We start from the raw sequence: 13,584 nt of genomic DNA, 5'->3' as shown, positions 1-13,584 counted from the left end.
TTCCCTGCCCTCCACCCACGTTTGGGTAAAAAACAGCCCCCAAATCATCTCTCCCTCCAGCCCCTTCTAGGTCTGTCCCCAGGCTCGGATCCCCTCGGTCTGTGACTTCGGATCCTTCTGTGGTCAGCTGGCCTCCAGCCCTGAGCTTCTGGGCCAGCCTGCCGCAGCCTCTAAAGATAACCTACCTCACAGGAAACCAGACACTATTGGCTAACTTTGCAAATAAAGATGCCCTCAAGGGGAGAAAAGGGGAAATGCTCTCTGGCAGAGTCTTCGCGTGGGACAGGGTGGCTAATTGACACCTCCAGAGGTTCCTGTCTCAAGCCCAGCCCAGGTAGGAGCAGAGGACTGGATCAGCACCTGTGAGCGCAGAGGGCGGGGCACTGTGGTCAGAGGTCAGAGTGGGGTAATGATGCTGGTTTGATTGACATGCCGACAAGGGAGAGCATTTACCTGAGAATGCTTCAGCCTAAGTGTCCAAGAGGCTTGAGGAGTGGGGGCAATGAGTGATTATATCATTTATGATACGCTCAGCAGGATTGAATATGGTCAGAAGCATTAGTAAAGGCTTAGAGAAGTGCTCATGATTTGATATTAACTAAAAAGAAGCATCATTTAAAAGTACATCTGAATGATATTATAGAGTTATTAACTTTTTGAGGTAAGAAATAGTATTGAACATTTTTTTTTAAAGGAGTGAAATGCTATGATATCTGGATTTATTTTTTAAACAATCCAGTAGGACAGGAAGTGGGGAATAGATGAAATACTGACCATGAGATGCTCATTACTGAAGCTGGGTGTTGAGCGCATGGGGGTTTTCTCTGTATTTATGTGTGTTTGAAAATTTTATAATAAAAATAAAATAGCACTGTTAGGTCCGGCGAAAGTAAGAGGAGAAATCACAGGAGAAAGGGTCACGAGTTTAAAAAGATTTATCCGGCCAGCTGCGACAGGCAGGCTGAGACCCTGGGGTGTCAGCAACGAATAAAAGAAAGGCAGGGGCCTTTAAAGGGGATAAGGTGGGAGTTGAAGGGTCTTTCTGTAGATGGCTTTGGGGGAGTTGATTATGAGAACAGAGGCTTGCTAAAACAGAAAAGTTACTAAGTTCTTGCCAGCAGACCAAGGTATCTCTGAAGGACCCAGGCCTGGCCGGCAGGCTAAGATATCTTTGAAAGATACAGGCAGTCACTGGCATCAGCAGTTACTGAGGGGCAGCAGATTTACTGTGGCTTGCTAAAACTATACCAAAATTCCCGAACGCAGGTCTTATGCCTAAGAAACACCTGCATTTTAAATATAAATATACTTAACATGAACATATGAATATGTAAATATGCATAAAGATTTGATTTAAAAAGCTATAAGTTACCTGTGGTTGAATCTGGGAAGCTAAATTATATAGTTTTGTTTTGTTTTTCCCTTTTATTTCCATGCTTTTTTGTGTGTCTACATTTTTATAAAGAGCACCTCTTGCATTTATAATGAAAACAATGTTAATTAATAAATTGCTGGCACAAGTTTGATGCTCGGTATTGATGTGCGCTGCTATAATCATGGTGAGGACACTTGGGTTCAGGTTTGTGTCTTGGAAAAAGGAGTTATTGAGTGGGCTCAGTAAGATTTCTCCTAGCTCTCAGGCTGGCCAAGCTCTTCCCCATCCCCTTGGGAAGGGAGCACCTACTGTGTGTCCACCACATGCCAGCCTCACCCCTGCTTGACAACTGTCCCTTTCCTCACTTTGCAGATGAGGGTGGGGGGAGACAGCTTAGCTTTGGGATGAAGCCCTGGCTTTACACTTGATCTTGCTAAGCTTCAAGCCCTACCTTTAAAATGGAGATCAGCCAGAAGTTGGTTTGAAGCCAGGTTGAGTTTCTGTTAAGATTAAGGCATGGTGTATAAAATTCTGGCCACGCTTTCTGACCCATATTTAGTGCTCAAGAAACAATACGTGTTGACATTATGGGAGTAGAGGCTAGGAAAGCTTGCACAATTCAAGATCATTTTCAAGTGAGGTTGTGAGGGGCATGAAAGGAAGGGACATACCAGAGCTGACCCAGTATAGCACCACCTCCAGTCCCTTCCCTACCCCTTCCCCCACCTCCCAGGAGGCGCCCCATCTCACCCTGGCTAGGCTTCGGTCTTCAGAATAGACTCCCTGAGATCTGAGACATTCAGCTACTCACTGCCCACCGCCCCCAACGCCAGCCCAACCTCTGACTTGGGACAGGGTCCTCAGCTACGCCTGTTTCAAAAGGCTCAAACATTTTCCCCCTTGATGATGTTCAGAAGCAGCACCTGGAGTGGAGTAGCTTGACAGGGAGGGGAATGCCTGCTGTCCCATAAGAGGTCCCAATTATGAGCCAGGTGGCATGGGCTAGGTCTCCACTGACTTTTCCCAGGACTTGTTCTGATTCCCAGCAGCACAGTCTGGGGATCCCGGGCACTTGTACTCTCTGTATCGCTGAGTCTGCCCAGGATCACCAAGGGCGAGGCTTGCAGCCCCATCCTGATGCCCGCTCGCTTTGGGGGCTCAGGACGTGCAGGCCACCAAAGGGCTGGAATTCTCGTGGCTCTCCAGACAGTGTGGGCGCTTCAGCCGCCTCCTCTTTGGGGCTGGCCAAATCACAGCGATTTTGGATTGAGGCTCAGTAGGAAGAAAACCTGTATCACATCTCTTTCCATATCTTCCCAGACCCTTTGTTTTCTCTTTGCCTTTTCCTTAAACCTATGTGTATTGTGAAACATACCCTCAAAGAACAGTGTCCAGGTTAACAAATTATTACAAACTGAGACATCAGGGCCAGCCCCCAGCAGCCTCCGTAGGTCCTCTCCTGACCACCACCCGCCCCTCCCAGAAGTCACCACAATCCTGACTTTTTAAAAAAGATTTTATTTATTTACTTATTTGTAGAGAGAGGGGAAGCAAGGGGGAAAAAGAGGGAGAGAATCATCAATGTGTGGTTGCCTCTTGTGTGCCCCCAACTGGGGACCTGGCCTGCAACGCAGCCATGTGCCCTGACTGGGAATCGAACCGGTGACCCTTTAGTTTCCAGGCCAGCGCTCAATCCACTGAGCCACACCAGCCATGGCGATCCTGACTTTTATGGTCATTACTCCTTGTTTGTTCTTATACTTACACCCCCTAGACGTGCAACCCTAAACAAAATGGGTTATCACAGGGATCTGGGACATTTGGCTGCCCCCTCCCTGTAGATGTGTGGGTTCATGCAGCGGTCTGCCTTTTGGTCTGTGTTTCTAAAAAAATGTACCCGTGTTGTAGGAGATGTCGATGCACACACAAAAAGGTTGTTCATGTGACCTCAAACCGAGAGCCCCCACTGTGCACCAACAATAGCATGGTGACAAGAGTGGGGCACTCACACAGTGGCGTCCTGCACAGCAATGCGACAGACCACAGCCTCAGCAATATCATGGATGAGACACTCCCTGAAGTGCTGAGATAAATGTACAGATAGACACAAAACCGGTCCCTCTCTGCAAGGCCGTTCTTGAGTGCACCTCCACCAGACAGAGTTTACCTCCACCAGACACGGTTCTAGTCCCGTGAGCAAGAATTATGGTATCACTGTCAGTCTTACAATTTACAGAGTAGAAAATTAGCTCAGACAATGAAAGGGAGAGATGGCCGCCGAAGGGTGTGCTAGTTAGGACACCAAAAACTTTTTGGGGGGGCCTATTTCAAAGTCATTTGTCATTTTTCCTTATAGTTCCTTAGCGTGGAATTTGAAACTACTCTGCCTACCCCTCTTCTGCCTCCTTGGTCTGGGCCTTCTCTACATCCTTACCGGAGCCCTACACTCAGACTAAACCAGACCTTCCTGAATGTTCTGGGAATAAGCCGGCCTCTTCTAGCCCCACCATACTCATGTCCTTCTGTTTCTGGTATATTCTGTCACACCCCCCTCTGCCGAGCCTTGGTCCCAGGAGAGCCCCTCCCCCCATGCTCAGATCCTCAGTGTCTTTGGCTTCATCCCCACCCCCCAATTTCCATCTTTGCTCGAAAGTCCCTTCTAGCCTTTAAGACTCAGCAAAAATGGTCCAATTCTTGGGTTTCCCATACCTTTTCTCATATTTTGTCATGAAATGATAATAAAATTTTACAGAATTTACCTCCACAGGATTTAGCAGAGTGCTTTGTGTTGGGAAATATAACTGAAAACAAACTCTTCTCCAATCCAATCCAGGAAAACCTCTCCACAAAGAGAGTAGAGAGAGAAAACACTCTTATTATTGACTAAGCATTAAACCAGAATGGGAGGTGTATCACTTGGCAATCTGCCAAGAGATTGTAAAGACAGAAAAGAACAATTCTCACCCTTGATATAGCCAAGCAGAAACAGCCCCTTACACACATGTTCTCAAGAGAAACTAGTCTTCAAGTAAGAAAGCTTGGCAGTCACATATAGTCCATCCTAACTTTACTGTGGTAATTGGGGCCACCATTGCTGTTAGCGAGTTGGCTTCATCCAGAGAAGAAATAAACTTCTCATATCTTTATGATTGGAGGTAGTTATGCAACTTGGAGCAACACACCCTCAAAAGTTAGGCTCCTACCCTCTCTCAGAAGCCGGGAGATGCGGGGGGGGGGGGGGCAGGACTGTCTTTTGATGTTTGCCTTTCCAAGAGATTTTGCTCTGGTCCTTGGGAAAGACATTCCTGATTAATAAAGCTGACAGGAGAACCGCACACATTTCAAAAGGATATATAACCACATTTCAAAGAAATGAGAGGCTACTTACAAGTTTTCTAAAGTAAACAGTCTTAGAAAAAGGAAGCAAGAGGATTCTCTTCCTTTATTTCAATAGGGAGAAATTTTTTTTGTGAAAATTTTTTTACTTTTTATTTTTTTTAATTTCAGCATACTTTAGTGAAGATTAGCTGGACACTGATATTTCAGCTCTCCCTGCATCCTAGGGGAGGGTCTTAATTTTTAAAAAAACCCAAAAACCACACAGCTGTCATTGTAAATGGGAAAAGCATCAGGACCTGGTAAAACTCAGGGACCCAAACAGCTGGGGGTGTGGGCTCAGGGCCAGAGAGCCCTCCTACCTGGGACAAAGTGAAGTTCAAGACTTGTCAGGGCTTAACATTAACTTCTGTAGCTTTCATGTGAACTGCTGGTCGGCAGTCTACAAGCCCAGAGGCTTCATGTCCTCTGGGAGAGCTGCTGGCAGCCACTTCTGTTGACACCAGGTCATACTTTCACTGACCCAGAACTCATGTTGCTCTTGAAAAATACTTCCTTCTTGCCCTGGCCAGCGTGGCTCGGTTGGTTGGAGCATCGTCCTGTAGACCGAAAGGTTGCAGGATTGATTCCCAGTTGGGCAGGTATGGGAAGGCAGCCCACTGATGTTTCTCCATTCTCTCTCTCTCTCTCTCTCTCTCTCTCTCTCTCTCTCTCTCTCTCTCTCTCTCTCTCGGAAAAAAAAAAAGAAAAGGTGGGGGGTACCTCCTTGAGTTGGCCAGGCCATTAGAGATGGTCCACTCCAAGCCTTTCCTTTCATAAATCAAGAAACTGAGTCAGAGCTGGGAGTGAGCTGCCCAGGGCTTCCCAGCCATCATGGGCTGTCTGGGCCCCTACGAAGCACACAACTCTGGAAAACATCGCCATATATTTGAAGGCAGAAAATAAGCCCCCTCTCCCCCATTTCCAGCCCATTGATTCACGAAGGGTCAGGTACCAGGTTTTGAGTCCAGAAGGCAGAAACCCGGGACTAGTGTTCAGTCTTGCCTCACGAACATCCTTCCACGGGGTGCTGGCTCTAGTTCTAGAGAGGTGGCCGGCAGTAAGCCACTCTCTCCCCTCCAAGAGGAAAAGCCTCGTGCAGTGCCGGGGGACTGGAGAGACGCGTCTGGGTTGAAATCTTAGCTTATGGCTTCCTTGGACAAGTTTCTCAAATCTCTCTGAGCAGCTGTCAGTTAATTTGTTCAGGGGGGGGGTCATTGCTTCTCCTGGGGGGCTGCAGAGAGAATAAAAAGGGATCATGTGTATGGAGCATGGCCCTTAGCAGGCCCCCAGGACTTATCCTTCTGAGCGGGGCTTTCTGAGGATAAGTTCGGATTCTGGACTGGCAGCAGCACAATGGCACCCCCTGGGGCAAGCGGGGATCAGGGTTCAAGCAAGCCTCTAGTTTCCTTTGGTCCAAAGCAAAAAGAAATTAAACCTCATGTTTGTTTTGACATTAGACTGCACCTCAAACTCAGCTTTCACCCAAGGGCCTAAAAAGCCATAAACAGGGATCAAGGAGGATAAACAAACAAACAAAAGAAGATGCACTGGATCTAGCAAACCGTAAGCAGGACTTGAAACCAAAAGAAAGAGGGGCACAACCTGAAGAGAATGTTGGATAGAAGGAGAAAATGGATTCGGGCTACCTAATAAGGGAGGAAGTACAGAAAAGGGAAGCTGATTGGAAACAGTGGGTAATGATGACAAAAAAAAAAAAAAAAAAAGCTAAAAAATAAATGAGTGGGCTTGAGAACAGGAAGTGGACCAGAGGAAGTAGAACAGGCTGGGCAGGGGAGGCAAGCGGGTGATTTTCAAAAGTTCAACACCATTTAGTCAAACCTTGCTGTAATGGAAGAAAAGGAGGGTGAGGAGGCCTGAGAACAGCCCAGGGGGGGGATTGTTCTTGCTGGCTTCTGCCCTAAGCTGTGCCCGCATGAACTTCACCTTGGCAGGCACCCTTCCTCTTGCAACCGTGGCCGTATGAAACCTACCTAGCTGAGTACATACTGCAAAGACTCATCTCATTGGATTCTGGTGTCCTCAGGGACCAGGAAAGCCAGCGTCCAGCCTAAATGGAAGCCAGTTTGACCCCTGACATCTCTTTGACCTCCCCTGAAGGCCACCCCCAAGGATTGACCCCACTCGCATCTGCTGTCAGGAGGCCCTATCTTCAGCCTCATCTCCCAATCCTGGATCCAGAAAGAAAAGGTCCACCCAGCTCAGGTTCACCCTCCCTTCCTAAAAAGGCTCCTTGATTAAGCTGTCAAGTTCAATGGAATAATTCAGTGAAGAAGTCCTACCTGCCATCAGGTTTCTGATGTAAAAGGCACCCTCCCATGCTCCGGGGCTATCGTCTAACAAGGCTGGGTTCCAACTGGCTCAAGGGCTCAGACAGATTGCAAATTCCCTTCCTAACTACATAAAACCCTGGGCCACCCCTGAGTCACACAGTCTAGGCAGCAGCTGGGCCTTGACATTTGCAGAGAAGACAGAGCCAGAATTGCTCATGCTGGTGTCTGTTTCATGACCAGATATGTCCAACAGCCATGCATTTAAAAAATCAGTCAAAATGAGTGGCTGTGTTTTAAGTTGTTTTCTCTTTGGAGAGCTGGTGGGCCTGTGTTTGTCTCCCAGGGCTCTGTATTGGAAGGCTGATTGATGGGTCTCTCCTTTCACTTCTCTAGGCCTTTCATTCATTCTTTCATTCATTCATTCACTCACTCATTCATTCACTCACTCATTCACTCACTCATTCATTCATTCACTCACTCATTCATTCACTCATTCATTCATTCAACACGCTAGGGACCAACTAAGCTCTCAGAGATCAAGGGTCCCTGACCCATGTTCAGAAAGGACACTTGTAGCCCTGATGTTAGCACCTCTGGGAATGGGGCAATTAAAGGTCTGCTATAACCACTACTCACACAGAACTCTTTGGGATGAAGGTCCAGGATACAATATTGATTCTTCTATAAATGTTCCTGTGCCTTTGTTCTGTGCCGGGTCTCTCCCTCTGTCGAATAGCAGCCTACAGAGCTGAAGAGGACAGCCGCTGTTCTTCTCTTAGAGACCCATAGTCTTGGGACAGGGGACGGGATGTAATTAATGCGAAGTTGGGAGAAAATTCTGAGACTTGTCACATTTGGGCCCAAACTGCAGCCCTGCCTCATGCCAGCTGTGTGGCCTTAAGTAAGTTGCTCAACCTCTCTGAGTGCACCTACTTGCCCAGAAAGTAGAGATAATAGTCCTTGTATGTGCTGGCTACAATTTATCGAGCATGCACAACATACTGTTGTTGCTATGTTGGAACGTGAGGAGCTCATTGGAAGCTGTGTTCCTCCCTTCCTCTGTATCATGGTGCAGAATTGCTCATAGCAGGACTCAAGCATGCTGAGTAAGCACCTAGTATGTGCATAGCACCGTGCAAGTGCTGAGGCCGAGCAGTGGGAGCCTGGGACCGTTCTGAGGTCTTTGCTGGTAATGCTGAGGCAGAGCAGCGGGAGCCTGGAACCGTTCTGAGGTCTTTGCTGGTAATGCTGAGGCACCAGTTCCTCTGGATGTCAGGTAGTGGTCCCAAGGTAGACTGTTACCCCCTGATCAGTCATTCTACTTGCACCAAGCAATGAGGCCAACAGTCAGTCAAAATCATCCCTCCCGTAGCACACCTGAAATGGCATTCCATCTGGAGGATAAATGGGTACATTCTGCATTCTGTCCCTGTCGAAGTCTTGGTCTATGTGAAGTCTTTCCTGCTGAGATGACAAGCCCCTTTGTGGCTGAGACTCTGCGTGGCTGATCTCTCCGTGGGCCCCCTGCCGTGCAGAGCCCAGTGCCCAGGAACACTTTATACGTGTTCGCTGAATGGATGTTGAACGCCTCCAACCAGCGCTACCCCTGGCTTATTTGGGGTCTTGGTGCCAAATAGAAGAAGTATCTCTGTGCACGTGGCTGCCCTGGGCCAGGGCCCTCAGCGTGGGGAAGGGCTGCAGCTGGACCCCCTTCCCTCTCAGCCCGGAAGTCGGTTGTTTATCTCTGCGTCTGCCTTCTCCATTCTCTTGTCCCAGCCTCCCCTCCCTCATCACGAATATCCCTGGAGCCATTCAGTGGGGCAGGGAATTAAACACAGGACTCTCCCTTCAGAACTGCAGAGAGGACTAAATAGATAATAATGTGGAGTGTTTATCAGTGAGTCTGTAAGCTTAGTCAAAGCTCAGTAAAGCTTCGCTTACTCTCTTCTTATCACCCACCCTCGCCTCCCCACCCCCCCCAAAAAAAATCTGAAAAGAAAACATTTTTTATTTCAGGGGAGAAAAAAATAAAATAACCTTTACAGACCAAATTTTCACAACGCCTAGGGCAGGAGTGAAACATGAGAGTCCACGGGCAGCCTGGATGATTTCAAACATCCAGAGTGCTTCTGCGTTCTCACCTAATGCATTTATTAAGTGCCTGCTGTATACAATGCCCTCTGCCAGGTGGACAGTCTTGAGAATGAACCCCAATCTTGCAGGTGAGGAATGTGAGGCCCAGAGGTCCCAAGTTCACCCAAGGTCACTGGGTCAGAGAGAGCACACATGGGATGCCATCTCAGGAGAGCCCAGACTGCAGCCCTCACACCCAGCTAGAGATTTGTAGGAGGCCCCTGTGTGTAAGGCACAATAATTGACAAGAGTGGAAATCAAACCCAGCTCGTGCAAAATTGGCAAAAAATCAAGCCAATCCAAAAGCACAAAGTTCCTGGGCTGCAGGACTGAGCACAAGCACCTGAAAAGCTGCAAAATGATTTGTATTGATTTTGGCCTCCTCTCGAGGTCAGCATGCCAGCTTCTCTCAATGGGAAGAAGGGGACGGAGAAGGTAGCTAGCCCCTGGATCCGGAATTATGACCACCAAGGGCTTGACTATATGCCTTCCTATTTGCATGTCTGGGAAGATACGGGTCTGCAACAAGCCACAGGTACCAAGAATGATTCCTCTGTCTCCCCCAACTCAGCTTGCGCCATTTGGAACTGACATTGGTGTGGTTCAAAATGGTTACATATCAGCCCTTTTATATGGTTCAACTTAAATGTTATTGATGAAGATCCCCGCGAGAGATTCCGTTCTGAGAAAAGGGCCCTGCAGCCTGAAGCCAAGAAAGCACGGACCCTCGCTGGTGTTGAGAACTCTCTCCCGGACCAAGATGGCCCAGGTCAGAGCCTTGGCCCACTCGGTCCTGGCAGAGTCCGCATCAGACGCAGAGACGTGCCTGGGCATGGGCAGGGCCGGGCAGGGCAGCAGCAAAGCCCTGGCTGGGTGGGCCCTCACCTTGGCTCCTCGCTGTCGCAGCGAAGCCAGTGTGAAAAGGAAACAGTGGGGTGTGAAAACTCCCTAGGTCAAAGAAGTGTGGGCTTTGCTTTTAGCTGCACTGGGGAGGGAGGCAGTGGCAACCAGGAGGTGTGCCCCAAATACGGTTGGGGTTTCTGAGATGCCTGTCTGTGATATCAGAAGGCAGGGCAGGCACCCTGGGGACCAGCATTTGAAGGCTGCTCTTGCAGTTTCTGGAGTGAATGAGGAGTGAGTCCTGGCTGGGAGGAGACAGGGGACGGGACAGGTGTTACTTTCCAACCTGGGCAGAAATGTCTTCTCTCTCCATGTTTGTTCAGGAGGAAACAGGAAGTAAAAAGAGTGGGGAAAGCCAGGCCAAAGTAAAGTGTGGGGCTGCTAAGCGTCAGGGGGATGAGGCACGCAGGCCCAGCACAATAGGCTGAGAGCACAGGCCTCCATCGGGGACCACGCAGCCCTTTCCATGGCTGCAGAGGCCACGCCCCCTCATCTCTAGAGGCGATGGGTTGACCCACCATCTGGGTTTGCGTAGAAGTGAGGGATTTCTGACAGGGGAGGCTTTCAATGCTAAAACTGGAAAAGTCCTGGGCAAACCAAGACAAGGTAGTCACCGCAGAGCAGGTAACTCTATGTCTTCCTTTTAAGAAAGAGGACTCATTGGTTTTGAGAGGAAGAGGGAAAAAAATGGCTCCCGGAAACAAAGACGAGGGCTTCTGGGTATGGTCTGCTGAGGGCTCAGGAGAGTGTCTGAGACCTTTTTCCTGTCTTGGTTTTGGACAGGAGACGCTAGGTCCCGGGGGGGCGGAGAGGCTAGGCACGAGGGAACGGGTAGAGGATTACCTCCCTACCCATGGTCCTCTCCTCTACCCACACACTGGTAAAGCTAGCTACTTTTGGAGAAACTTTGAAAAATATAAGAAGAAAAGGTATGTCTCATGCTTCAGGAAGCTTCGATTCCAATGCTAGCAGACCCCCTGACTGGGTGATGTTGGATAAGTCACTCCTGGAGACCTGGCTTCCTCTTCTGTCAAAGGAGTCAGTTAGAGCCTCCATCAGAGACAGCCATGGGGATACAACGAGATGGCATGTGTCACATTGGGAAATGTATCGGTTAGGCACCAACCAATATTTGTTTCTTCCAGCCTGCCTATGTACAGGGACAGACAGAATTCTGACTTTGTTTCTCTGAGAACTCATGCTGTTCCTTGTTTTCCTTTCTGAACCAGGTCCTCACCATGCCCACCCTCTTCCCCAAATCAACTTATGAAGACTTTCAATACGACGAGAGCGCGGAAGCCTGCGATATGGCGGATGTCGTGGGCTTCGGGGCTACCTTCCTGCCCATACTGTACTCCCTTGTCTTTGCCTTTGGCTTGGTGGGAAACCTGCTGGTGGTGCTTGCCCTCGCCCACAGCAAGAAGCCCAAGACTATCACCGACATTTACCTCCTGAACCTGGCCTTGTCCGATCTGCTCTTTGTAGTCACCTTGCCCTTCTGGATTCACTATCTGATAAGGGAAGACGGCTTTCATAATGCCATGTGCAAACTCACGACCGCCTTCTTCTTCATTGGATTTTTTGGAGGCATATTCTTCATCACCATCATCAGCATCGATAGGTACCGGGCCATCGTCCTGGCTGCCAACTCCTTGAACAACCGGACGGTGCAACATGGAGTCACCGTCAGCCTAGGCGTCTGGGCAGCAGCCATCTTGGTGGCAGCACCCCAGTTCATGTTCACAAAACTTAGGGAAAACGAATGCTTTGGGGACTACCCCGAGGTCCTGCAGGACATCTGGCCCCTGCTCCGCAACGTGGAAATAAATATTCTTGGCTTCCTGCTCCCCCTGCTAATCATGAGTTACTGTTACTTCAGAATCGTGCACACACTGTTTTCTTGCAAGAACAACAAGAAAGTAAAAGCCATGAAACTGATCTTTCTGGTGGTCATCGTGTTTTTCCTCTTCTGGACACCCTACAACATCATGATTTTCTTAGAGACACTCAATCACTACAGCTTCTTTCCCGGTTGTAACATGAAGCGGGACCTGAGACTGACCCTCACTGTGACCGAGACGGTTGCGTTTGTCCACTGCTGTGTCAATCCCTTCATCTACGCGTTTGCTGGGGAGAAGTTCAGAAGATACCTTTACCATGTGTACCGGAAATGCCTGCCTGTCCTGTGCTGTCGTTCTCCCCGTGCCAGTTACTTCTCTTCTGAGTCACCAAGGGGGAGGAAGGAAAGTGTTCTGAGCAGCAATGCCACTCACTACACCAGCGATGGAAGTGCGTCCATGCCGCTCTGAAGAGATCCCCAAAGCCTGGTCCCTACAGAGAGCCTGGGTCTCCTGAGTCTGACGCTGAAAAAATGTCTGAGGACACTTTTTTTTTCTTTCTTACATACAAGAAATGATGGACCCAATTCCCCCAAAAACATCTGTTGCAGGTTCCAACACTCTGGCCTGGCCAAGCTAGACATGAGAGGGCAGGTTTTCTTTTCTAACCATTGGCTAGGGTTGATTATCTGAAGATGTATTTTCTCTGGCCCTCACAGTGTGTTATTTCTTTTTCTCGGTGTTTTTTTTTTTTTTTTAACTATTTAAATTAGCTGCTGATTCACAGCAGCAGATCTCATTTATAAAAACTCCTACTTCCAGATATTAAAATACTTGGAAACACAGCTCCCCAAAGCCACTGTGTCCTGGAAATGAATCGCTGTTGCCATGTCATGACAGGACACGCCTACTTCAGTGTGCCAAAGACCCCCTGAGCTTCCTCACTGCCATAAGTTACTTACCTGGCCCTTCCTGGCATTAAATGGCCAGAAGGTCAGATAAGGGACCTCTGGGTAGGAAGCAGCCTGTGTCTGGGCCTTTGGGACCACCTGGACCATATCAAGGCCCTAGAACAATGGAGAGAGGACACACCTTGTCCAGTAGAAAAATGAAAATAAATAAATTAAGTAACCTTTTGAAGTGGGGTAATTATTAAAACAGTCCAAGAGACAACATCATAAGGAAGTTGGATGTACACCAAATATCCAACCTTCTTTACTGGAACCAAAGCAAAGTCAGAACAAGGGAGATTTTGCCCTGGCCACAGGAGGCTGTAGTGAGATTTAAGGGTTTGGCTCCCACCAAACCTGATGTTTTGTGACTATAAAACGAGGTTAACAGTTTTGCCTGCCACACCCAAGGCACTGAGACTTCTGCAAAGGAACACTATGTAAAAAAAAAGGGCTGTCTCAACTGTAAACAGCTGTGTTATAAGTTACTATAGAATTAGTATGCTAAGCTTCAAAACAAACCATAGGGCTACTGGGGATACGCAGAATTCACTTCAAATCAATCAACCTGTCTTGGAATGTCTACAGTGCATTGGGCCCTGTCATGCTTCATTTTATATGTCCAGTTGGCTAGGCTATGGTATCCAGCTGTTCAGTCAAACAACAGTCTAGATGCTGCTCTGAAGATTTTTTTATATGTTATTAACATTTAAATCAGT

The 13,584-nt window shown here is 48.3% G+C and overlaps 1 protein-coding gene across 1 annotated transcript; it reads left to right on the top strand.

The window, feature by feature from the left end:
* The first annotated feature begins 255 nt into the window (after positions 1 to 255).
* Positions 256 to 12,936, top strand: CX3CR1 (C-X3-C motif chemokine receptor 1). Its single transcript, XM_090284534.1, has 2 exons — positions 256 to 334; positions 11,307 to 12,936. The coding sequence occupies exon 2, from the start codon at positions 11,316 to 11,318 to the stop codon at positions 12,384 to 12,386; it is 1,071 nt and encodes a 356-aa protein (XP_090140660.1). The 5' UTR covers positions 256 to 334; positions 11,307 to 11,315; the 3' UTR covers positions 12,387 to 12,936.
* Positions 12,937 to 13,584: the final 648 nt, after the last annotated feature.

The sequence above is a fragment of the Furipterus horrens genome, unplaced genomic scaffold (assembly GCF_987537825.1).
Source record: "Furipterus horrens unplaced genomic scaffold, mFurHor1.1.pri manual_scaffold_7, whole genome shotgun sequence".
Taxonomy (NCBI): Eukaryota; Metazoa; Chordata; class Mammalia; order Chiroptera; family Furipteridae; genus Furipterus; species Furipterus horrens.
Note: the sequence above shows the minus strand (reverse complement) of the source record. Positions and strands in the feature narration are given on the sequence as shown.

Excerpts from the sequence above, each read along its gene's own strand:
- CX3CR1 (XM_090284534.1), top strand. The coding sequence starts at position 11,316 with ATGCCCACCCTCTTCCCCAAATCAACTTATGAAGACTTTCAATACGAC.